Below are 27302 nucleotides of genomic sequence, written 5' to 3' on the forward strand. Positions count from 1 at the left end.
TGCGCAGTCCGGAATCTCCGGAGGAGAAGGCCTCCGAGACCTCGGCTTTGCTTGTTTCGGCGGCCGGGACGAGGTCGAAGGCGCTCGGCAGAGGATGGCGCTCGGGAGGCTGTATCGGAGGGGCTGGTCGGAGGCTCGAAGTTTTCGGACGGACTCAGAGTCTGCTGTGGTCGGTACTTCCGAGGCATCAGTTTGTCGGTGCCTGGAAGTTTATGGCAGGGAGAGTTTCTCCCTTTTGCTGCCTGATATCGGGGCTATTGGAGTCGATCGGGACTTGAGACTTTTTTTAAACCGTGCCCATGATCTGCTTTCATCAAATTATGGTATTGCTTTGCACTGCTGTAACTATGTTATAATTATGTGGTTTTGTCAGTGTGAGTCTTTGGTTTGTCCTGTTTTTTTGTGCTATCACTCCGGAGGAACAGTGTATCATTTCTTAATGCATGCATGCATTTCTAAATGACAATAAACGAGGACTGAGTGTCCTCATAATCTAAAAAAAAGACTGACTAACAGCCGGTGTGCTAAAGAAGACAAACTGCATAAGTAACAAAAACAAATACTGAGAACACGATTTGTAATGAGTCCTTGAAGTGAGTCTATCGGTCGTAGTATCAGTTCAGAGTAGTGGTAAGTGAAATTAATCCCGTTGGTTCGGGAGTCTGATGGTTGTAGGGTAATAATTGTTCCTGAACCTGGCCATGTGGGACCTCAGGCTTCTGTACTTCCTGTTTGATGGTCAGGCTGGCATTTCAGTCCTTGGAGCATAAGCAACTGTGGAATGATCTTATAGAAGTGTATGAAAGCAAGAGGGACATTCAGGTGAATGGTCACACTTGTGGGCCCAAGGATCAGTACTGTGCTGTACTGTTCTCTGTTCTATTAGAAAAATGGAGGGTTATATAGAAAGGAAACTCCACCATGAACGGACGCAAGCCCAGCTGTGTAAGGAGGAGGACTGGGCATGGGGCTAACAATCCCATCCCAGAAAAAACCCAGGGCTATAGAAACACCCACAGAAGCTCCGAAGACTCATCCCTGGGAGAGGAAAGATTTTGATTGTTACACCTGGGGACAACTTGAAAGATTGGCCCTGGACAGAGGACTCTGATGAGTGCTGTTGGCGGCCTATGCCCCGGGAGGCAGAAGAGAAGGGAGATTGATCTTAAAAGGTCAGCGCAACATCATGGACTGAAAGGCCTGTACTATGTTGTAATGTTCTATGTTCTTTTACCCAGGGAAAGGAAAATAGACAATGGAAGGCACGGGTTTAAGGTCCAGGGTAGAAAAAATTAAAAGGGACCTGAAGGACAACTTCACACAGAGGATGGTGTGTATATGAATTGAGTTCCCAAAGGAAGTTGTTGCGCGAGGTAGAATAACAACATTTAAAAGACATTTGAATAGATACATGGATTGGAAATATTTAGAGGGATACGGGCCGAACGCAGGCAAATGGGAACAACACACACTAAATGCTGGAGGAACTCAGCAAGTCAGGCAGCATCGATGGAGGGGAATGAACAGTCAACAGTTTGGGTTGAGATCCTTCATGAATCTTGGTCTGTATGGATGAAATGGGCCAAAAGTTTTGTTTCTGTGCCTTGTTACTCAAATGACCCTAATTCACTGTTTGAGTCTACTATATAATTAGTGGCCACTTTATTAGCTCACTAAAGCATTTTTTTGGGTTTTTTTACACCATTCTGAGTAAGCTCTAGAGATTACTGTGCATGAAAATCCCAGGAGATACACAAACCACCTGGAGCCAACAAACGTCTGGCACCAACGTTCGTTCTAAGGTCAAAGTCATTTAGATCACATTTCTTCCTCATTCTGATGTTTGGTCTGAACAACAACTGAACCTCTTGACCATGTCTGCATGCTTTTATGCATTGAGTTGTTGCCACATGATTGGCTGATTAGATATTTGCAGTAATGAGCAGGTGTACAGGTGTCCCTAATAAAGTGGCCACTGAGTCTATTTTCAAGTTCAGATGGTGCATCTTTAAAAAAAAAACGTGTTCACGTTATGCTGGCAATGTTGACACTTATTGGCCATCCTGAACTGCCCTGGACAGAAGGGCTAGTTAGAGGTCAGCCATTGGTTGATCTGGAGTCACATGAACAAGTCAGACTGGGCAAGGAAGGCAGCTGGAGGTTGTTATCAGGGAGCCAGATGGGTTTGTGCAGCAATTCGTGTAGCGTCATGGTTACAGTTGCTGAGACTGGCTTTTCTCTTTAATTATATGTGTCTTAATACAACAGATGGTTGGAGGCAAAAATATCACAATATTGATAGGTGCCAGAAGAAGTGCAAAATAAAAGATTTGCTCAAATGGTACCATAGAGGAGAGGTTATAATTATCAGTAAAGAACAGATCCTGATAGAATAGATCCGAGTCACGGCATCAAGTTTGCATAAGTACATGCATAGGCTGGGGGCATGGAGGGCTGTGGTCCAGCTCCAATTCAATGGGATTAGGCAGAATAATAGTTTGCCATGGACTAGATGGGCCAAAGAGCCTTTTGTTCTGTGCAGCAGTGCTCTGTGACTGGGTTTCTTCTAGGTGCTTCAACCTCCTCCCACAATGCAAAGACGTACTGGTCAGTAGGCTAATTGGTTATTGTAAGTTGCCCTGTTATCAGGCTAGGATTCAATTGGGGGGTTGCTGGGTGATGACACTCAAAGGGTTGTAAGGGCCTATTCCATGCTGTGTGTCAATAAATAAGTAACTAAATATATAAATACACTTGTGAGGGGCAGAGGGACGGTTAACAGACAAGAGGCTTTTTTCTCAGAGTCAAAATACAAAGCACTCGAGGGCATAGGTTTAAGGTGAGAAGGGCCATGTTCAAAGGAAATGTGATAGGCAAATTGTTTTTACAAAGAGAGTGATGGGTTCCTGGCAAGATGGTCAAAGCAGATAGGATAGCAACATTTAAGAGATGCTTTACAGACAGCAGATAAAGATAAATAGTGCATGTGCAGGCAGATTTGCAGTATTGATTGGTATAATGAGTTGGCAGAGTAATTTTTGGCCATAGGATCTGTTCCTGTGCTGTATTATTCTGTGTTCTGTGTAATGGGATGGAGCTCTTTGGCAAAAAACAGATGGAAAGATTTTACAGGGTCATCACCATTATGTGCTGTGTTGTATGACATGGGCGATAATGGTCTATGACCATGATTGCCCTTGGCAAAATTTCCAGTGAGGTGGTTTGCCATTGCCTTCTTCTGGCCAGTGTCTTTACAACATGGGTGACCTGAGCCATTATCAATACTTTTCAGAGATTGTCTGCCTGGCATCAGCGGTCACATAACCAAGATTTGTGATCTGCACCAGCTACTCATACAGTCATCCACCACCTGCTCCCATGGCTTCACATGACCCTGATCAGGGGAGGGGAGTAACTAACCCTTGCCCAAGGGTGACCTGCAGGCTAGTGGAGGGAAAGAGCACCTTACACCTCCTTTGGTAGGGACATACCTCCACCCAGCCACCCTACCTTTGATAGGGTAGGCATAAAAAAATGCAGATATGGTCAAGATGTTCAGTTGTTGTTCAGACCAAACACTAAAATGAGAATGCAAAGTGTTCTAGGTGACTTTGACCACCAAGATGGTGCCAGTGAAACACGGCAACGTATTGTAAGCTGTTTACAAAACTTCTAAATATATCTCTTCTGAATTACTCTCACTTCAAGCTGGAGCCTTAATTTCCCTTTAAGCAATGTACTATTGAACCATCTTCAGGAACACGTGATTTCACAATCTTCTGAAGGATTCAGCGGACTTAATGCTCAAGCATGCAGGTACAATGGATGGAGGTACATTATCATGGCTGAAAGAAAGGGAAGGGCTAGACTGAAAGCCAAGCTATGGACATTCTTCTGCACAGCATCTTATAGCGAATGTCCAGTTGCTGGCATTGAGGACCTAAGATTAAGGTTAGTGTATTGGAGGGAAATGAGGAATTTCTGTTTTCTGTGTTTTGCAGAGACATGGCTCAGTCTGAGCACACCAGATACTTCATTGAGACCCGAAGGCTTCTCAGTACACAGGATGGATCGGACTGGAGATTCGGAGAAGGCTAAAGGGGGGGTTTGTGTTTCACGATAAAACTCTTTGTGGTGCTCAGATGTGACAGTTTTGTCGCACTCTCATTCCCCTGACCTGGAACATCTGATGATTAACTGCCAACCGTTCTACTGACCAAGAGAGTTCCCCACCGTGACCCTGATCACAGTTTTCATACCATCAAAAGCCAACGTTAATCAGGCACTTGACATATTGAATGCTGCCATCACCAACAGCCCACCCCAATGCATTTCAAATCATAGTTGGGGGGTTAAGTCAGGCTTGTTTGATGAAGTTATCATCACCATATATCCTGCAGCACTAGGGGGTTCCAACATACCTGACCATTGCTACACTATAATGAGAAATACTAACCAATCCATGCCTAGACTGCATTTCAGGAACTATGATCACTTGGCTGTGCTTTTCCAAGCTGCATTCAGGCAGAGGCTAAAGAGCAAAGCTTCAGGGATAAGGACAACAAAGAGGTGGCTGTGGGAGGCAGAAGAGTGGCTACAGGACTGCTTCAAGTCGAATGAGCTGGGCCATGTTCATGGGTTCATCAGAGGAATGACTGGATATACCACGGTTGTCACGGACTTTATAAAAACAATTGTAGACAAGTGTATCCTTGTATAATCATCCAGAGTCTTCCCAACTACAAGCCCTGGAAGAACCATGAGATCTTCAATCTGCTGAAGGCAGATCAGAGGCATTCAGGTCTGGCGATCAAGTAAGGTATAAGCAATCTAGGTATGATCTCCAGAAATCCATCTCTTGTGCAAAGTGGCAATTCTGAACCAGACTTGAATCTCTGAAGGACAGCTGTGGGAATGCATGAATGCTATCACTTTCTACAAAGTAAAATCAAGCTTATGTAACAAAAAGGTTTTGATCCCAGGTGAGCTTAGTGCCTTTTATGGTCAATTTGGTTGTCAAAACATGAAGGAACCTTCATGAACTCCTACAGTCCCTGATGACACAGTGGTTTGAGTCTCTGAGACTGATGTGAGAGTATCTTTCAGAAGGGTAAAACCATAGAAAGCATTTGGCCAGCTGGGTGTCTGGCCAAGTAGTAAAGACCAGTGCTGATCATCTGGCTGAAGTGTTCATTGAGATCTTTAACCTTTCACTTCAGCTGTGGTATCCACCTTTAACCTTTCACTGGGGTATCCACCTGCTTCAAACTGGCTTTAATTAGACTGGTGCCCAAGAAGAACATGGTAACCTGCCTCAATGACTATTGTCCAGTAGTATTTACATCCACTGTGATGAAGTGCTTTGAGCGGTTGGTGATGAAACATATCAACTTCTGCCTGAGAGGTGACTTGGATCCACTCCAATTTGCCTACTGGCGCAACACATCCGCACCAGATGCCATTTCATTGGCCCTTCACTCAACCCTAGAACAAATGGAGAGCAAAGCTGCATGCGTCAGGATTGACTATCATCCCCTCAAGAATGATCGATAAGATTCAAGACCTTGGCCTCAATACCTCCTTGTGCATTTGGATCCCTGATTTCCTCATTTGCAGATCCCAGTCAGTTTGAATTGGCAACAACATCTCCAGGATCTCTGAGAGCAAAAGGTGCACCATAGGGTCTAGCCCCCTGCTCTACTCACTTTACACTTATGACTGTGTGGCTAAGCACAACTCAATGCCATATTTAAGTTTGCTGATGACACAACTGTCATTGGCTGAATAAAAGGTGGTGACAATTCAGCAAAAAAGTGGGAGATTGAAAACCTTGCTGAGTGGCACCCTAACAACAACCTCTTACTCAATATCAGCAAGACCAAGGAGCTAATTATTGACTTTAGGAGGAGGAAACTGGGGGTCCACAGCCAGTCCTCATCGGGAGATCAGTGGTGGAGAGGGTCAGCAACTTTAAGTTCGTCAGTGTTATCATTTCAGAGGATCTCTCCTGGGCCCGTACATAATTGCAATTACAAAGAAAGCACAACAATGCTCCTTTTTCCTTAGAAGTTTGTGAAGGTTCAACATAACATCTAAAACTTAGACAAATTTCTATAGATGTGTGGAGAGGATACTAACTGGTTGCATCATGGCCTGTTATGGAAACACCAATGCTCTTGGATAAAAAAATTCTTCAAATATAGTGGATAAGGCTCAGTCCATCATGAGTAAAGCCCTCCCCACCATTGAGCACATCTACTGGAAACATTGTCGCAGGAAAGCAGCGTCCATCATCACGGATTCCCACCAGTTAGATCCTACTTTCATCTTGCTGCTGTCATCAGGGAGAAGGTTCAGAAGCCTCAGGACCTCAATCCTGAGGTTCAGAAACAGTTATTACCCCTCAGCCACTAGGCTCTTGATCCAGAGGGGATAACTTCACTCGCCCCATCAGTGAACTGTTCCCACAACCTATGGACTCACTTTCATGGACTTTCCATCTCATTTTCTTGATACTTGTTGCTTACTTACCTATTATTATTATTATTATTATTATTTTCTTTTTTGTAATTGCACAATTCGATGTCTTTTCTAATTTGGTTGTCCATCCTTTTGGGTATGGTGTTTCATTGATTCTACTGCGTTTCTTGGAGTTACTCTGAATGCTCACAAGAAAACAAATCTCAGGGTAGTATATAGTGACATATATGTATTTTGATAATAAATTTACTTTGAATGTTGAGCTTGGGCATGGCATGATCATTTGTGCCAGACCAGGTGGCTCGAGTATCTCAGAAACTCCTGATTTTCTGGGATTTTCATGCGCCACAATGTCTGGAGTTTACAGAAAATGGTGTGAGAAATAAAAAAGACAAACAACATCCAGTGAGCAGCAGTTCTGTGGGCAAAAAGAGAGTGCTCAGAGGAGAACGGCCAGACTGGTTCAAGCAGACAGGAAGGTGAAAGTAACTCAGATAACCACACATCACAACAGCTGTGTGCAGAAGAGCGTCTCTGAATGCACAAGATTTGAACTTCGAAGTGGATGAGCTACAGCAGAGGAAGGCCGCAAACATACACTCAGTGGCCACTTTGCTAGCTGCCAGAGGTACCTAATAAAGTGGCCACTGAGTGTATACTGTTGAGAAGTAAGTATTGTAAATCTAACGTACATTAACCAGAGTCATATAATCATACAGCCGCAGAGATCAGCCCACTGTGCATACACAAGCGATGCATTCCACTCTGCACTAATCCCAGTCACGACCAGCTGGTGCACAGCATTTTCTGTATGGTCGAGTCAAGTGCTCTCTAGTATTTCTTAAGTAGTGAGAGTCCCTGCCTCCATCACTGCTTCAGGCAGTGTGGTGCAGGCTCCTACCACCCTCTGGAAGTGCAATGTCTTCCTTAGATCCCCTATAACACATTACCCCATACGCCAAACCCTATAAGTTCATTCATTATGTGCCATGTCAAATCACGTGGGCTATCTTTCCATCACCATGAAGGTTCTTGGCAAATTTTCCTGCAGAAATGGTTTGCCATTGGCTTCTTCTGTGCAGCCATTATCAATACACTTTAGAGATTGTCTGCCTGGTGTCAGTGGTCGCATAACCAGGACTTGCCCAATGCACTAGCTGCTCGTACGACCATCCACCACCTGCCCCGTGGCTTTTCACGTGACCTTGATCGGTGTGGGAGGGTGGGGTTAATAGGTGCTACACCTTGCACAAGGGTGACCTGCAGGCTAGCGGAGGGAAAGACATATCTCCACCCCGCCTTTTTAGCTCAAACCATACGGCCTTCAGTTTTGAAAACCAACAGTGCAATGGCGCACCTGGTCCAGCTGCTGAAGTTTGTACTCTCTCCTGTGTCCCAAAAATATTAGAAGCAATTGGATAATTGGCTACAGCAAATTGCCCCAAGTGTGTGGGTGTGGGGCAGAACCATAACTGCAATGTTGGGAACGTGGAGAGAATAAAATAGGATTAGAGTAAAGGGTTAGCATGGAATCAATGGGCCAAAGGGCCTATTTCTGTGCTGTAGCTCTCCATGACTTTATGACCTCTGTTCTAGGAGATTGTTTCCTACAATTGACACTATCTATGGCGGACCCCATAGGTTCCCTACTTGCCTCCTCTAATCCAAGAAAAACCAACCAACTTTATCCCTTTCCTCTTTGCACCGGAAATGCACCATTCGAGGCAAGATCCTGGAAAACCTCCTCTCTCAGAGAGTGGCTATAGTGTGGAAGATATATATAGTTAGATGGAGTAGATGGAGCTCGTCAGCCTGGGAAGGCAGTCCATCTAAGAGAGGGAAGGCTCTGATTTCAAACATCCGCTGCCTTGCGGCCATACCCACTCATGGGAAAGGCTTCGGGAGTAAACCCTGAGGACAAATCCGGAGCTGGAGTCCCTAAGGCAGTCCGACGTTGCCTTCAGCCTCGTTCTGTCAACACCTGCGATGACTCTGGTGCCAAGCTGTATCGGCCCTTGCCCTTCCCTCGGACAACATTGGTGTCGTGGAGAGGGGAGACTTGCTGCTTGGGCAACTGCTGGTCTTCCATAGAACGTTGCCCAGGCCTGCGCCCTGGAAACCATTCCAGGCACAGATCCATGGTGTCTAAGACCTTTGCACAGTACTGTATTTGTCAACGTGGAGCGGCGACTGAGTTTGTAAATCTGGCTGGAGCAAAGGATGCTGGGAAAGACGAGGGTGGAGTGCTGTGGGAGGGATGTGGAATAGGTGGCAGTGAATGAGTGCCGGGGCAGGGGGTGGTGCAGGTGCAGACACACCCAGACCTGAGACACTAGGCAAGATCATTTGATTCCAAACAATTGGTTTATTGATCATTACAGAACGTCTCTCTGATGCTTCCCTCTCCCTACCCTTTTCCCAAAGAAGATTCCCCTCCCCCTGCCCACTTCCCACTCTCAGTCTACAATAGAGACCCATATCAGAATCAGGTTTATCATAGCTCATGTATGTCATGAAATTTGTTTTTTTTTATTGTGGCAGCAGTACAGCGCAACACATAAAATTACTACAGTCCTGTGAATAAGCCTTATATGCCTAAGACTTTTGCACAGTATTATACAACAAATTGTGAAAGGTAACGTTGTATTGGAGTTAATCATTTTCCTAGGGTGGGGGGGGATGTCTAAATCTAGAGAGCAAAGGTTACAGGTGAGAGTAAAAAGATTTTAAGGGTTTAAAACATTTCCACCAAGAGGGTGTTGGAACAAGCTGCCCGAGGAAGAGGCAGAGGTTCTTATGTAACATTTGAAAGATGTTTGGGTAGGTTCCTGGACAGGAAAGGTTTAGAAGGATGTGGGCCAAATGCAGCCAATCTGATTGACATGCCCAAGTTGGGCTGAAGGGTCATTTTCTGTGCTGTTTGACTCTATGTTACGTAACTGTTGCTTCTGCTGGGTTCTATTTAATTCTAATTAAATAGTGTAATACTGCCTTTGATCAGTTTAGAATCATTGTATGCTTTTATTTTAAAGACAAAGGTGAAACACCTGGGTCGTAAACACTGGAGATTCTGCAGTGGCTGGAAATCCAGAGCAGCACACACACAGAATGCTGGAGGAACTCAGCAGATCAGGCAGCATCTATGGAGGTTAATAAACGGTTGATGTTTTGGGCAGAGACCCTTCATCAGGACTGGACTCTTCCCCTTTCCCTTTCAGTCCTGAAGAAGGGTGTCGGCCCTAAACGTCGACTGTTTATTCATTTCCATAGATAAGACCATAGGATATAGGAGAAGATTTAGGCCATTTAGCCCATCACATCTGCTGCACCATTTCATCGTGCCTGATCCATTGTTCCCCTCAATAACTGTCTCCTGCCTTCTCTCCATATCCCATCCTGCCCCAACTAATCAAGATTCTATCAACCTCTGTCGGAAATATGCCCAGTGACTTGGCCTCCACAGCCAGCCGTGACGATGAATTCCACAGATCTACCATCCTGCCTGACATGCTGAGTTCCTCCAGCATTTTGTGTGTGTGTGTGTGTTTCTCTGAAGCACAGTCAATACTTCTTGTGCCTTTGTGCCAGAGCTCAGCTGGGGTCAGAGCTCAGATTAAGGTACCTGGCACTTGAAGTAAACACACTGTTGTAGGACATTTGTTAATTGACTCTGAGTGGCCATAAAGCTCAGCAATAGTGCTTGCGATTGCCACGGGGATAATTAGGAGGGCATTTATCGTCTCCATTTGCAGCAGCCAGCAAGCTATCAGGTAAGTCTCAGAGTCCTTTTCGTATTGCACAGAGGAGCTTTCTTGATTATACCATGAAAATGATTCAAACGTAAATTGTTGCCGGGGGAAGGGCAGCAAAGTGAACCTCCAGGGTCAACCGTGTTACTTGCTGTTAAATGACGGGCCTGATTCATTCTGCCTCAATAATAAAACTCAGGAGGTGGTAATGAACAGTGGTTTCCTTCCACTGCTCACTCTGCGCACGAAGCATCCGACCCAAACTGTTTCGGACCTCAGCCAGTAGAACCTGCATTTGTATGTGGGTGGCTCTGCTCCAGCTTGGTAGACCCAGTCCCAAAGAACCTCATGTCGTAGACTTCTCCTCCCTTCCTTCCCTGTCCTGATGAAGGGTCTCGGACCAAAATGTTGACTGGGATGGAGAGCATTCTGGAAATGCACACTTAAGCTCATATAGACATTGCCTTGTCATTCGGTAAACGCACTCTGTACATATGCACATTTAAACATATATAAACATTGTCTTGTCGTTTTGCTGTCATTATGCTGAGTGTATACACTTCAATGTATATCCTCATAATGGGTCCTAAAGAGTTGGTGCTTTCCCTTCTCCCCCACCCCATGCATGGCAGAATATTCCCTTTCTTCGTTAATGGGGATGTGTAAATGTTGTTTGCATCTTGTACCTAAGGTAGATATTTCTGTTTATGATTGCATCTACATTGTGGGGTGCGTCATGTTCTAATACAGTTCTAGTCCTCAGTTAACTTTGTGGGTAATTAAAGATGGTATGTCCTGGTGCCTAATAATACAGGCTGGTTCGCTCTCGGCAGAGACAGAGAGATCGAGCTGTCAGGAGTTCAAACCGGGCAAAGTATGCAGCTGTATTGTGTTTTCTGGTATATATTCTCTCTGAAAACATTGGCAGCTTTCTTTTTGCTATTTTCACTCATTTTTATAAGTTTGATTTTTGTCGCACCTAATAAATACCCTCGCGCTGAAGTGCTAAGCAGTGCCAGCCATCTTTTCCTTCAGCCATAACCTACTCTTTCCACACGTAACACCCTCTACCTGATGCGCTGAGTTCCTCCAGCATTTGGTGTGCGCTACTTTTATTATTGAAGATCAGTTTTGTTTGTCACATGTGCATCGAAATGCGTCGTTTGCACCAAACACTAACACAATCCGAGGACGTGCTGGGGGCAGCCCGCAAGTGTCGTCGTGCTTCTGGCGCCAACATAGAATTCCCACAATTCACTAGCCTTTACTAACCAGATGGTCTGTGGAACTTGGGAGGGAGCTGGAGGTCTTGGAGGAAGTGTCTCCTTATCCATCACCGCACTATAACCACTTCAAGTTACTGAAACAGGTGTTGCAGCAGAAGCGCACGTTGTGGATTTCAGAAAGCAGAAGTTGGGAGAACGCACACCAATCCTCATTTAAGGGCCAGTGGTGGAAAGAGTGAGCAAACTCAAGTTCCTGGGCATTAGCATCTTGGAGGATCTATCCTGGGCGCAGGGCATCGACGCAATCGCGAAGAAGGCACGTCATATTCTCTACTTCATTAGGAGCCTGAGGAGACTGAACAGGCTCCACGCTGCTTCTTTGTTTCGTGGCTGTCCGTGGGGACGATGAACCTCAGGGTTGTATACTGTATACATACTTCAAATAATAAAGGTACTTTGAATCTTTTGTTTGCACTATTTATTCATCTTTGTAATTTTATGTACTGTTGCAACACAGTACTGTTGCCAAAAAACAAAGTTCACATCACCTAAGTCAGTGATAATAAATCTGATTCTGATTTTGATATCCATGCTCCAGTAATCCAATAGCCACTATTTGGAATTCTGTTGGCCCACTGATGATGTATACCACACACGCTGTCACCTCACCAGGCCCTTGTCTCCAGCATTACGCTCAACTACACTCTTGGAACATCTCCTACTCTTTATTTAAAACTCACTGGGACCCACACTCTCTTAATCTCATCTGATTCATTGGAAATATTATGCCAAAGTGTCACATCTAAAAAAGGGAAATTAAAAATGTGTGGGGATTTTAATAGTAATAATACCCAACATCACCTAAGACCATAAGCCAAAGGAGCAGAATTGGGCTGCTTGGTCCATCTTCCTACCATGGCTGATTTATTTTCCCTCTCAACCTGATTCTCCTACCTTCTCCCCATAACCTTTGACGCCCTTACTAATCTAGAACCAATCAACCTCCGCTTTAAATATACTTAATGACTTAGCCTCCACAGCCATCTGTGGCAATACAATCACCCTGTGGCTAAAGAAGTTCCTCCTCATCACTATTCTAAAGGCACATCTTTCCATTCTGAGGCAGTGCCCTCTGGTCCTAGTCTCCATCCTCTCCATGTGCACTCTACCTATCCTTCAATATTCAATAGGTTTCAATTTCTTCATTTCTGAGTCCCGAAGGTGCCAGAGTACTTACAGTACTTATTTTAATACTTTACAGCATTTGCAGCGTAGGCATGGTTTTAACATTTGAAATGTGGTGGACAATTTCCATCGAGGTCAAATTCCCTGCAGCATAGGAGAACAAGGTAAATTTGATAGAGGTATATGAGGGGTATAGATAAAGTGAATACATGAAGGCTCTTTCCCCTCAGGTTGGGTAAGACTAGAACCAGAGGTAATAGGTTTAAGGTGAAAGGTGAAATGTTCAAGAGGAATGTGAGGGAAACTTCTTCACTCCGAGGCTGGTGCGAGTGTGGAATGAGCTGCCAACTGAAGCGGTAGATGCAAGGTTGAATGAGTACATGAGATGAGAGGGGTTTGGAGGGCTATGAACCAGGTGTAGGTAAATGGGATATGGAAGAAGACCAGGTTACCATGGACTAGATGGGTGGAAAGGCCTGTTTCTGTGACGTAGTACTCTTATGACTCTTTGACTCTCTCTCTTGGGCAGAAGTAAAAGATCGCATCGCACCATTTCTGTGCAGACAAGGGATATCTCCCAGAGTCCACACCAATATCCACCCCTCAGACTACTTTTCTCCTGAGATTATCAGGTGACAATAGACAATAGACAATAGGTGCAGGAGTATACCATTCGGCCCCGTCGATTACCATGGTGATTACCATGAGGTTCAATATTCAAGATTCAAATTTATTTATCATGTATGCATTGAAACATACAGAGATATCTGTCACAAACAAGAGAAAGTCTGCAGATGCTGGAAATCCGAGCAACACACACAAAATGCTGGAGGAACTCAGCAGGCCAGGCAGCATCTATGGAAGATAGAATGGTTAACGTTTCGGGCTGAAACCCTTCAGTAGGACTGGAGAAAAAAAAAGCAGAAGAGTAGATTTAAAAGGGTGGGGGGAGGGAGAGGAAACCACCAGGTGATAGGTGAAACCTGGAGGGGGAGGGATGAAGTAAAGAGCTGGGAAATTGGTTGGTGAAAGAGACAGAAGGCCATGGAAGGAAGAAAAAGGGGGAAGGAGCACCAGAGGAAGGTGATGGTTGGGCAAGAAGATGAGGTGAGAGAGGGGAAAGGGGATGGGAAATGAGATGGGGGGGGGGTGTTGGGGGATATCACTGGGTTTGAGAAATTGATGTTCATGACATCAGGAGGTTACCCAAATGGAGCATAAGGTGCTGTTCCTCTAACCTGAGTGTGGCCTCATCACGACAGTGGAGGAGGCCATGGATAGACATATCAGAATGGGAATGGGAAGTGGAATTAAAATGGGTAGCCACTGGGAGATTCTGCTTGTTCTGGCGGACGGAGTGTAGATGCTCGGCAAAGCGGTCTCCCAATCTATGTCCGGTCTCACCGATTTGCAGGAGGCCACACTGGGAGCACCGAACACAGTACATGACCCCCCCAACAGACTCACAGGCGAAGTGTCGCCTCACCTGGAAGGACTACTTAGGGCCCTGGACGGTAGTGAGTAAGGAGGTGTAGGGGCAGGTGCAGATCTGTTATTTGCATTAACAACCAACACATCAGATGATGTGCCTGGGGCAGCTTGTAAATGTCGCTACACATTCCAGCATCAACATAGCGTGGCCATAATGCTCGGCAGAACAACACAGACCATGTTGATTATCAGACCCTCCTATGCTCATATTGGTTCTTCTGATTCCACCTTTCTGCAGTGAATAGACATCGAAATGCTGTGTATATCCAAAAGTAGTGCATACTGTATGCTAGAAAACTAAAATAAAAACAGAAAAACACTCATAAGGCCAGTCAGTATCTGTGGGTAGAGAAGCAGAGTTAACCCTCCCCTTCCCTTTGTGAAGTTTCTTCGACCTGCATTGTTAATATTGTATCTCTTCCCACAGATACAAGGCTGACCTGCTGAGTGTTTCCAGCATTTTATTTTATTTTATGATTCAAAAAGCATAAAAACATTGTTTATTGTCATCCATAAGTTGAAGAAATATATGGGTCGGCACAACATCGAGGGCCGAAGGGCCTGTACTGTGCTGTAGTGTTCTAGGGTCTAGTGTCTAATAAGTTTAAAGTAGCACGTGGCCAAGTGGTTAAGGTGTTGGACTAGCGATCTGAAGGTTCGAGCCCCAGCCAAGGCAGTGTGTTGTGTCCCTGAGCAAGGCACTTAACCACACACTGCTCCAGTCCACCCAGCTGAAAATGGGTACTGGCAAAATGCTGGGGGTTAACCTCACGATAGACTGGCGTCCTATCTGGGGGGGGGGGGGGAGGGAGTCTCGTACTCTCAGTTGCTTTGGGCCACTGAAACTGGCATAAGCACAGGCCTGATGAGCCTATAAGAATCGGGACAGATTTTAATAAGTGCAAAGGAGAACGAAATGATGGAGGTATACGTAATTATGATTAGGGTAAATGCAAGCAGGTTTTTTCCACTGAGGTTGGAAGGAACTACAACTAAAGGTCATGGGATAAGGGTGAAAGGTGAAATGTTTAAAGGGAACAGGAGGGGAAACTTCTTCACCCTGAGGGCCGTGAGAGTGTGGAATGAGCTGCCGACACAAGTGGTGCATGTGAGCTCAGTTTCAACATTAAAGAGAAGTTTGGATAGGTTACATAGATGGTAGGGGTATGGAGGGTTATGGTTCCTTTGCAGGATGATGGGCATAGGCAGCTTAAATGGCTCAGCATGGAGTAGATGGGCCAAATGGCCTGTTTCTGTGTTGTACTTTTCTATGATTCTATAACTATCTGATGCAGCATAAATATATATAGTAAGCATAAAGAAAATTAAAAAACTCAATAAATATAAATACATTTAATATAAATATATGATATATAAATATAAAATTATAACTTCTAATGTAAAATATAAAATGTACTCTTCATTGCTTGTAAAGCAGTTTGGGATGTGACATTGCCCTTGTAAATGAGATTCTTCCCTTAACAAAGGCAACATTACACTGTTACTGTAACTATCACATTCTTCACACCATTGCAACAATGCAACAAAACTTTGCAACATTATAAATAAACCGGCACAGTGCCAAATAGAATGCTACACCGTGTGCTATTGATAATTGTTCAGTGCTCCCACCAGACCCCACCCTACACTCCCACAGACTTTAAACTTGACAGAAGAGCTAACTTAAAACATAGCTCATAGAGTAATTTATCCCCAACTACCTGCTGATATATTACAATTTATATCATAGCTCATAGAAGCAAAGTTCCATCTGCATCTCAAACTGAGTAATTTATCCCCATCTACCTGCTGATATATTACAATTTGATTGGATAAACAAATGTACATTAGCGCATATTATTCTCAAAGTAAACAATATGCCCCCCCCCCCCCCCACTCTCTCCACCTCCAGCAAGGTAAAGCCTTGGGATTAGACTCAGTTTTGTTCAAATCACCTTCCTGGTTTTTTTTAACCAATATATCTTGGCAATCTTGTATATATCTACATATTGTTCCATCAGCCATGACTTTGCCTATTCACTTAATCTATCCATATCACCCCCCACCCCCGCATTCATCTTTATCTATTAGCAACATTTAAAAAGTCCTTGGATTGGTGTATAGATAGAAAAGGTTTAGAAGGATATGGGCCAATTGCAGGCAAATGGGAACCTGGCTTGACAAAGACCAGATGGGCCAAAGGGCCTTTTCCGTGCCGTATGACTCCACGGCTCTGTGACTCATTGACTCACAGTCTACTCCGCCACCTAGATTTTGTATCAAGGCTTACCCTGAGCCATGATACACCAAGGAGAATGCCATTGCCCGTAGGCATTATCCTGTGGTGGAGATCAGGAGGCAATGCCTGCAAAACATTGAATTTCTCCGTGGTTCCTGGCAGCTGGATAATCTTGCTGTTTAGCTGGAAGTTTGGTGCTATGGGCTATGATTGTTTTAATAGGGCTTTGGTGGACTGTACAGAATTCCTACCCGTCAGTGGAGAATTTTATCACCAGTGAAGGATTTTATCGCCTCCCTGAATAAGAAGGCACAGCAGCGCCCCTACTTCCTGAGGGGATTGAGGCAAGCAAGGCTCCCTCCACCCCATCTTAAATGAATTTTACAAGAGCGCCATTGAGAGCATCCTGACAGGCTGTATCTCCATCTGGTCTGGGAGCAGCAGAGCATCGGACTGGAAGACCCTACAAAGGACTCTGAGAACAGCTGAGAAGATCATAGGGGTATCCCTACCATCCATCAGGGACACTTTATCAGGAGCGCTGCATACGCAGGGCCCTTAGTATTATTAAGCATCCCACCCATCCATCCAGCATCCTCTTTATCTTTCTACCATTGATGCATTAAGGCAAGAATGGTCAGGATGGGAAATAACTTCTTCCCTCAGGCCATTTGGCTTCTGAGCTCCCTGCCGCATTGCATTCGAAGTGTCACCAGTTAATTTATTCCACATCGTAAAATATTTAATTCATGCACTTTATTTATTTATGCACAATTCACTTGGAGATTTGATTCTTACTTTTCTAAGTTATTGTGTGTTGTATGTGTGCTTTACACCCTGGTCCAGAGAAATGTTGTCTTGTTTGATGGTAAACATGTGCCTGGTTAAATGACAATAAACTTGACTTCTGTTCAGCAACTCTCTGAGAACATCGACAATTGATTCGAAAAGAAGATGCAGAGAAAAGTCACCGACATGTTGTTGGGACCAGAGGGCTTGAATTATAAGGAAAGACTTGATAGGTTGAGTCTTTTTTCCCCTGGAGCACAGGAGGTTGAGGGGTAACCTTGCAGAGGTTTATAAAGTTACAAGAGGTATAGATAAGATGGGTGATCACAATCTTTTTCCCCAGGGTAGGTGAGTCTAAAACTAGGGGGCATAGGTTTAAGTGGAGAGAGGGAAAGTTTAAAGGGGGACCTGAAGTTTATGCTTTTCATAAAAAGGGTGTTGGGTATGTGGAATGAGCTGCCAAACAAAATAGAGATGTGTCCAATTACAATGTTTAATAGACATTCGGATAGGACAGGGATATGGACCAAATAAAAGAAAATGGGACCAGCTCAGAAAGGCATAGATAAGTTGGGCTGAAGGGCCTGTTTCTGTGCAGTATAACTCCATGACTCTAATAAGTTCTGGCCATTTTGTGTGATTACATCAGACCGATATTACTAGACCAGTTTGGTGCGCTGGTTAAAAAATATTGTGTATCATTTATAAAGGTGTGATATTGTGTATCATTTATAAAGGTGTGATATTGTGTATCATTTATAAAGGTGTGATTACAATCCTTAGGTCTGGAGCTGAAACTCTGAACAACTCTGTCAATGAAATAAAATCATGAATTTGTCTGTTAAAGATAAAAACCCCTGAGCACCGATAAAGCAGATTAACTCATCATTGGTGTTGGTGAGATGGTACTCTGTATGAACTGGATTCTATTGGTAACAAAACCAAACCCTTGAAAGCTTCCTGGCTGTCTTTTAATAAAATGCTGGCTTTTATTGCTAGGGGGATGGAGTATAAGAACAGGGAGGTCTTACTGCAGTTGTACCGGGTATTGGTGAGACCACACCTGGAGTACTGCGTGCAGTTCTGGTGTCCATATTTAAGAAAGGACATACTGGCTCTCGAGGCAGTGCAGAGAAGGTTCACTAGGTTAATTCCGGGGATGGGTGGGTTGGTGTATGATGAGAGGTTGAGTAGATTAGGACTCTACTCATTGGAGTTCCGAAGAATGAGAGGCGATCTTATTGAAACATATAAGATTGTGAAGGGGCTTGATTGGGTGGATGCGGGGAGAATGTTCCTAATGATGGGTGAAACTAGGACTAGGGGGCATAATCTTAAAATAAGGGGATGCCGTTCCAGGACTGAGATGCGGAGAAATTTCTTCACTCAGAGGGTAGTGGGGCTGTGGAATTTGCTGCCCCAGAAAGCTGTGGAAGCTACTACACTCAATAAATTCAAAACGGAGATAGACATTTTCCTGGATAAAAATGGCATTAGGGGATACGGTGAGCGAGCAGGTAAGTGGACATGAGGCTAGGTTTAGATCAGCCATGTGATCTCCTGGACCAGTTTTCGATAGCCTGGATGGGTCGGAGAGGAATTTTCCAGATTTTTTCTCCTCAATTGGCAACTTGGTTTTTTTTCCCCGGGTGATCACATGGGTTTGGGCGGGATGAATAATAAAATAAAATGGGCGGCATGGTGCCCTGTTGGTTGGCACTGTTGCCTTGTGGGATTCGGTGAAAACTAGAGTTAAGATTGGATCAGCCATGATCTTGTTGAATAGCGGAGCAGGCTTGAGGGGCCGATTGGCCTACTCCTGCTCCTATCTCTTATGTTCTTATGTTCTTATGTTCCAGTCCTAGGCTCTCCACCATCAGGGAATCCTTAAGAAGGTGGGTTTATCAGTAAGGATCCCCACCATCCAGGACATGCCCTCTTCTCATTGCTATCATTGGAGTCTGAAGACCCACTCACAATGTTTTAGGAACAGCTTCTTCCCTTCTGCCAACAGGTGTCTGATTGTTCCATGAATACTCACTATTCCTCTTTTGCTCTATTGATTTATTTTATTTTTATCGTAATTTATAGTAATTTTTATGCCTTACACTGTACTGTTGCTGCAAAATCAACAAATTGCACAACCTGTATCAGTGATAATATACCTGATCGTGATTCCTCTGCCATCAGATTTCTAAACAGACAATGAACCATGAACAATACGACATGATTTTTGCTCTCTACTTGCACTATTTAATTTTCAGTATATATTTCTTATTGTAATTTATACTATATTTCCTGATTTACACTATTCTGCTGTTGCAAAACAACAAATTTCAAGTAAGATAGCACTGTGCAAAAATCTTACGCACATATATGGCTAAGACTTTTGCACAGTACTGTAGTAATTTTATGTATTGCACCGTTCTGCTGCTGCTAAAAAAACAAATTTCATGACACATGTGAGTGATGATAAACCTGATTCTGACATGGGTACCTATAGTGGACTGAGAGTGGGAAGGGGGCAGGGAGAGGGGAGGGAGTGGGAAGCACCAGAGAGACATCCTGTAATGATCAATAAACCAATTGTTTGGAATCAAATGACCTTGCCTGGTGTCTCAGGGCTGGGTGCGTCTGCACCTGTGCCACCCTGCTCCTGGCACACCTTTCCTGCCACCTGTCCCACACCTCTCCCGCGGTGCTGTACCCTTGCCATTCCCAATATCCTTTGCTCCTGTGAGAATTACAAACTCGCTCTCCACTCCACGTTGACAAATACAGTATTGTGCCAAAGTCTTAGGGCATCCTAGGCACCAAAGTCTATATGCACATAAGACTTTTGCACAGTACTGTATGTCAGTGACAGTAAACCTGATTCTGATTCGTCATGGCAGTTCCAGGAAGTGTCGGCTCTTACCAGGTTGGGAGGAAGTGAGTCCAGATGTTCACAGTCTCATTCGTCAGCTGGAAGAGGCTGAATAAGCAATCCGTGGCTGTGCATCTTGGCTGGCGGTAGCCAAAGATAATGCTGTGTTCGTGGAAAACCTGCAATGCATATAAGGGCACAAAATTAAAGAAGCACTAGATGTTGTGCCAGGCTGATGTGACTCACTTTGGATGGATTGTGGAGAGAACAGAGCTCACAAATGCTCATGGTGCACCCAGCTATAATGGGACAGCAAACTCCATGGCTTGTTGGAACATTCTAAAATAACTAATCTAGAGGCCTTAAGGTTTAAGATTAGCTTTATTGCAACATATACATTGAAACGTTCAGCAAAGTGAGTCGTTCGCGTCAACGACCTACGCAGTCCGAGGACTTGCTGGGCACAGCCCACATGATTCAAAGTTCTAAGCTGAAAGTAAATTTTGTTATCAGAGTACATATATGTCACCAGTTACACCTGAGACTGATTTTCCTGTGGGCACACTCAGCAAATCTACAGAATAGTAACTGTAACAGGATCAATGAAAGATCAACTAGAGTGCGGAAGCCAACAAACTGTGCAAATGCAAATATAGATAAATAGCAATAAATAATGAGAACATGAGATGCCCAAGATCCCAGGAATGAAAGGGTTAATATATGAGAAGCATTTGATGGTTCTGGAGTTTAGAAGAACGAGGGGTGATCTCATTGACACCCTCCAATTATTGAAAGGCCTAGAAAGAGTGGATGTGGAGAGGAAGTATCCAATAATTGGAGAGTCTAGGACTAGAGGGCACAGCCTCAGAATAGAAAGATGCCCCGTAGAACAGAGATGAGCGATTTCTTCAGCCAGCAGGTGGCGAATCTGTAATTTATTACCAAAGGTGGGTGTGGAAGACAAATTATTGGGTTTATTTAAAGCAGAGGTTGACAGGTCCTTGATCAGTAAAGTTTACAAGATGAAGGGAGGAAAATTAGGGCTGAAAGGGAAAATAAATCAGCCATGATGAAATGGTGGAGTAGACTCGATGGGCTGAATGGCCTAATTCTGCTCCTGTATATTATGCTGAAAACATGAATTTACTTTCCTCTATGTTCTCTCTCGCCTTTACAGTATTACACCTTTGCAGTCTAACGCGATGCACTGTAGTGACTGGCCTTCTGTACTTCCAGGTCCAAGGCCCAGGAAATGTGAAGGTTATGTCATGCACAGCAGTCGGCATTACTTCCTTTTAAAAGAGGTAAATCTTCCCAATTTATGATTTCTTAATGAGAGGGCTTTGTTACAAAGTTTGAAGACGATATGAAGATAGGTGCGAGGCAGGCAGTTTTGAGGAAGTAGAGAGACTACAGAAGGACTTAGACAGATTAGGAGAATGGGCAAAGAAGTGGCAGATGGAATACAGTGTCAGATGGAATACAGTGGCAGGAAGTGCTTTGCTTGCACTTTGGTAGAAGAAATAGAAAGAAAATATTAAAAAACTGAGGTGCGAAGAGAGTTGTTAGTTCTTGTGCAGGATTCCCTGAAGGTTAATTTGCAGGTTAAGTCTGTCGTGAGGAAGGCAAATGTGATGTTAACATTTGTTTCGAAAGGATAGAATATAAAAGCAAAGATGTAATGTTGAGAAAGCACTGGTGTCACCTCACTTGGGGTATTGTGAGCAGTTTTGGGCCCCTTATCTTAGAAAAGATGTGCTGAAAGTGGAGAGGGTTCAAAGGAGGTTCACAAAAATGATTCCAGGATTGAATGGTTGTTATATGAAGAACATTTGATGGCTCTGGACCTGTATTCTGCAAAATTCAGAAGAATGAAGGGTGACCTAATCGAATGGTGAAAGGCCTTGATTGAGTGGATGTGGAGTGGATGATTCCTACAGTGGGAGAGTCTAAGACCAGAGGACACAGTCTCAGAATAAGGGGTGTCCTTTTAGAATGGAGATAAGGAGGAATTTCTTTAGGCAGACAATGGTGAATCTGTGGAATCCTTCGCTACAGGCAGCTGTGGAGGCCAAGTTTTTATGTATACTTAACGCAGAGGTTGATAGACTCTTGGTTGGTCAGGGCGTGAAGGGATACGAGGAGAAGGCAGGAGATTGGGGCTGAGGGTAAAATTGGATCAGCCATGATAAAATGATAAAATGGCAGAGACAACTCAATGATCCAAATGGCCTAATTCTGCTCCTATATCTTATGGTTTTATGGCTTTCATAATGGAACCATTCTATTAGACCTCTGTACATTTCTCATGATGTGATGACTGAAACTGAATGTAGTTTTCTAGATGCGGCCTAACTAGAGGCGTTACACAGTACTGTGCAAAAGTCTAGGTGTGTGTAATATATATATGCACAGTACTGTATTTCTGGAAAGTCTTCAGTGACTCCTTCCAATTTCTCTGCCATTTCTTCATTCCTTGGCATAATCTCTTTGGCTTTAGTCAGCAAAGAACCTGCAGTAAGTTTTGCTAACCTTTTCCTATTTGCGTATCAACAGGACTTCTTAAAATCAGTCACTGCAGCCAAGTTTTATTTCCTACTCACTCTGTTCTTATCAGTTCTGAAATCTTCCCAATCCTTCTCTTTACCGTCCCTTCTGGCAACATTATAAGCCCTTCCCTTTGATCTAACACCATCATTAATTCCTCTTGATAGTCATGGTTGGATCACTTATCCTGCTGGTTCATTCTTGCCTTCAAGGCATGCACTTCATTATTATTTCATATGTTATTTATTAGAATATTTGGGACGCAGTGGCCTCACAGCTTCTGGAACCCGGGTTCAATCATAACCTCCGACCTTACCCGTGCAGAGCTCACATTTTCTCCCTGTGGCTGCTAGGTTTTCCTCCCATACCACAAAGTCATTTTGGGTGGTAGGTTAATTGGCTACAGTAAATAGCCTCAGAGTGAGTGAGTGAGTGTGTGAGTGTGTGTGCGTGTGTATTTGCAGAATAAGGAGTGTCTGAATAACAACTAACCCTCTAGACCATGTTTGCATACTTTTATGCATTGATTTGCTGCCACATGATTGGTTTATTAGATATTTGCATTAACAAGCAGGTGTACAGACGAACAGTACTGTACAAAATTCTTAGGCACATATATATCGCTATAGTGCCTAAGACTTTTGCACAGTCCTGTAGTAACTTTATGTGTTGCACCATTCTGCTGCCGCAAAATAAAACTATTTTCATGACGCGGGTGAGTGATGATAAATCTGATTCTGATACGGGTCTCTATTGTGGACTGAGAGTGGGAAGGGGGCAGGGAGAGGAGAGGTAGTGGGAAGCACCTGAGAGACACTCTGTAATGATCAATAAGCCAATTGTTTGGAATCAAATGACCTTGTCGGGTGTCTCAGGGCTGGGTGTGTTTGCACCTGTACAAACCTTACCCCCCAGCACGCCTTCTTTGCCACCTACCCCACACACCTCCCATGACACTCCACCCTTGTTATTTACAGCATCCCTTGCTCCTGCCAGATTTACAAAGTCACTCTCTGCTCTACGTTGAGAAGTACAATACTGTGCAGAAGTCTTAGGCACCCTAACTATATGTGTGTGCATAAGAGCTTTGCACAGTACTGTACAAATGGGAATAGGTTAGAGGACAATAATTGGAGAAATGGGTTGGTTGGGATGATTGAGAACCAACACTTGATAGGCTAAATGGCCTCTATGTCATTATAAATATCAGAAAGAACATAACGAGGATGGTCATGAACCTCACTGCATCATATTGACCATCAATCGTTGATCTTTATTCCCGGGGCTCAGGTGAGTTCTGGATCATGATGACTGTTATAAATTGAAATTGTAAATTAGGTAAATTGTGAAGTACTGTAATATTGTATTAATGTGATTCTGTAATCATTGAACAAACCACCTTTGGAAAAAGGAAAAATATCTGTTTATTCCTCTTCCCTCACCTTCTCCTCACCCAATTCCCATTCAAGTTCAAAGTTAAAGTATGATTATTATCAAAGTACCATATGCTACCCTTAGATTCATTTTCTTGCAGGCCTTCACTGTAGAAGAGTGAAATACAATAGAATCGGTGGAAAACTACGCACAAAGTTTGGCAAAAAATATGCAAAAGAAGACAAACTGTGCAAATTTTAAAAAAGAATAATATTGAGAACATCATTTGTAGATCCTTGAAAGGAAGTCTGTTGGTTGTGGAATCAGTTCAGAGTTGGGGTGAGTGAAGTTATCCATGCTGGTTCAGGAGCCTGTTGGCTGGAGGATAGTAACTGCTCCCCATTCTCCTGCCCTCCATCCACATTCAGGACAAATTTACCACAGCCAATTAGACTATTAAAAAGCACATTATTGACATGTGGAAGGTCAAATTAACCTGCTTGACTGGTAAAGATGCATCTCCTCCACCACCAGCTGTTTGCACTGTAGCATGTACCATATTTTTTAAAGGTTAGCTTGGTTTATCACATGTACAGGAAAACAGCAAAACATACAGTAAAGTGTGTCGTTTGTGTCAATGATCAACACAGTGTGAGGATGTGCTGGGGGCAGCCGCAAGTATCGCTATTCTTCTGGCATCAACATATCATGCCTACAACTTTCCAATCCTAACCCATACATCTTCGGAATGTGGGAGGAAACCAGAGCGCCTGGAGGAATCCAACGTGGTCACAGGGAGAACGGACAAGCTCCTTAAATAGGTCAGCGGAATCAGTATTGTGCTAACTGCTATGCTATGGTGCTACAAAATGTAGAGTAGTTCATCACCCAGGCTACTCACCTGCACGTCCCAAATTGACAACTTCTGCCAATAGAGTCATAGAGCCCTAGAGCCCTACAGCACAACAACAGATCCTTCAGCCCATCTAAATTGTGCCAAACTAATTTTCTCTCCAGTCCCACTAGGACCACAGCTCTCCATACACTGCCAGTCATCTGCTAACATGCACAAAGGGGAAGGTGCTCAAAAAGCTGAAAGAACTAAGAGTACATAAGTCACCCAGACCAGATGAACTCCACCTTATGGTTCTGAAAGATGTAGTGTTAGAGATTGTGGAGGCATTAGTAATGATCATTCAAAAATCATTGGACTCTGGCATGGTGCCAGAGGACTGGAAAATTGCAAATGCCACTCCGCTCTTTAAGAGAGGAGGAAGGCAGCAGAAAGGAAATTATAGACCAGTTAGCCTGACCTGGTGGCGCAATGGCATCAGCGCCAGGCTCCAGAGCGAAGGCTCCCGAGTCCAAATCCAAGCCGGGCCATCCCCAAGCACGCTTTCCATCCGTGCCGGGTTGAGTGTCGAGCTAGCCACTCGGCCTCGTAAAAAATACAAGGGTCGAGTCAGGAATGTTCATATCGTGGCCCGGTTAATCTGAAAGACCAATCCTGACACCATGTGCAAACAAGAATGGTTGACTGTCTGCTGCGACACACTAAAAAAAAGCCTGTCCTCAGTGATTGGGATGATGTTGGAGTCAGTTGTTAAGGATGAGGTTATGGTGTACTTGGTGACACAGGACAAGATAGGACAAACGTAGCATGGTTACCTTAAGAGAAAATCTTGCCTGACTTCAGAATTCTTTGAGGAGATTACAAGTAGGATAGATAATGGAGATGTAGTGGATGTTATATATTCGGACTTTCAGGAGGCCTTTGACAAGATATCACAGATGACACTGCTTACCAAGTTAAGAGCCCACGGTATTACAGGAAAGTTACTGACATGGTTAGAGCAATGGCTGATTGGTAGGAGGCAGTGAGTAAGAATAAAAGGATCTTGTCTGGTTGGCTGCCAGTGACTAGTGGTGTTCTGCAGGGGTCAATGATGGGGCTGCTTCTTTCTAAGCTGTATATCAATGAGTTAGATAATGGAATAGATGACGTGGTTGCCAAGTTTGCAGATGATACGAGGATTGGTGGAGGTAACAGTTAGTGTTGAGGAAACTGGTGGGCAATAGAAGGAATAAGACAGGTTAGGAGAATGGGCAAGAAGTGGCAAATGAAATACAATGTTGGAAAATGCATGGTCATGCACTTTGGTAGCAGAAATAACTGTGTAGATTATTTTCTAAATGGGGAGAAAATCCAAATATCTGAGCTGCAGTGGGACTTGGGAGTCTTTGTGTAGAACACCCTAAAAGTTAACTTACAGGTAGAGTCAGTGGTGAGGAAGGCAACTGCAAAGTTAGCATACATTTCAAGAGGTCTTGAATACAGAGCAGGGATGTGATGCTGAGGCTTTATAAGGCACAGGTGAGGCCTCACCTTGAGTATTATGAACAGTTTTGAGCTCCTCATATAAGAAAAGATGTGCTGGCATTGGAGAGGGTCCAGAGGAGGTTCACAAGGATGATTCCAGGAACGAAAGCATTATTATATGAGGAACGTTTGATGGCTCTGGGTCTGTACTCACTGGAATTTAGGAGGACGAGGGGGATCTCATTGAAACCTTTCGAACATTGAAAGTCTAGACAGAGTAGATGTGGAAAGGATGTTTCCCATGGTAGGGGAGTTCTAGGACAAGAGGCACAACCTCAGGATAGAGGGGTGTCGGTTTAAAACAGAGATGCAGAGAAATTTCTTTAGCCAGAGGGTGGTGAATTTGTAGAATTTGTTACAACAGGCAGTTGTGGAGGCCAGGTCACTGGGTGTATTTAAGGCGAAGATTGATAGGTTCTTGACAAAGGTTACGTGGAGAAGGCTGGGGAATGGAATTGAGGAGGGGAAAAAAGGATCAGCCATAATAGAAAGGCGGAACAGACTCGATTGACCAAATGGCCCAATTTTGTTCCTATGTCTTAAGGTCTTATGGCAAGCCTTCCCCTCTCCACGCCACCGATGTTGTCCAAGGGAAGGGCATTAGGACCCATACAGCTTGGCACCGGTGTCGTCACAGAGCAATGTGTTGTTAAGTGCTTTGCTCAGGAACACAACGCGCTGCCTCTTCACATCACTAGACCGATGCCTTATCCACTAGGCCACGTGCCAAAACGTTTCTTTGAATGCCCATAAGTAAGTGAATCTCAGGGTAGGTTATAGTGACATATATGTACTTTGATAATAAATTTACTTTGAACTATGTTCCGTGAACAGACCTTTTGTACAGTACTGCTTTGAACTGTCTTTTTCTCTCTATATACTCAGTGGCCACTTCCTGAAACCTGCTCATTAATGCAGGTATCTATTCAGCAAATCATGTGGCAGCATCTCAAATGTATATAAGCATGCAGGCATG

The 27302-nt window shown here is 44.0% G+C and overlaps 1 protein-coding gene across 6 annotated transcripts in view; it reads right to left on the minus strand.

Moving 5' to 3' along the window:
- The window catches only part of LOC140718618 (membrane progestin receptor gamma-B-like), a 122809-nt gene that overhangs the window by 34041 nt on the left and 61466 nt on the right, over positions 1–27302 (minus strand). For all 6 annotated transcript variants that reach the window (XM_073032594.1, XM_073032593.1, XM_073032597.1 and 3 more), the window contains one exon: positions 20077–20204. In XM_073032594.1, coding sequence (XP_072888695.1) covers positions 20077–20204 — 128 coding nt within the window. The remainder of the gene's footprint in view (positions 1–20076; positions 20205–27302) is intronic.

This window comes from Hemitrygon akajei, chromosome 30 (assembly GCF_048418815.1).
Source record: "Hemitrygon akajei chromosome 30, sHemAka1.3, whole genome shotgun sequence".
Taxonomy (NCBI): domain Eukaryota; kingdom Metazoa; phylum Chordata; class Chondrichthyes; order Myliobatiformes; family Dasyatidae; genus Hemitrygon; species Hemitrygon akajei.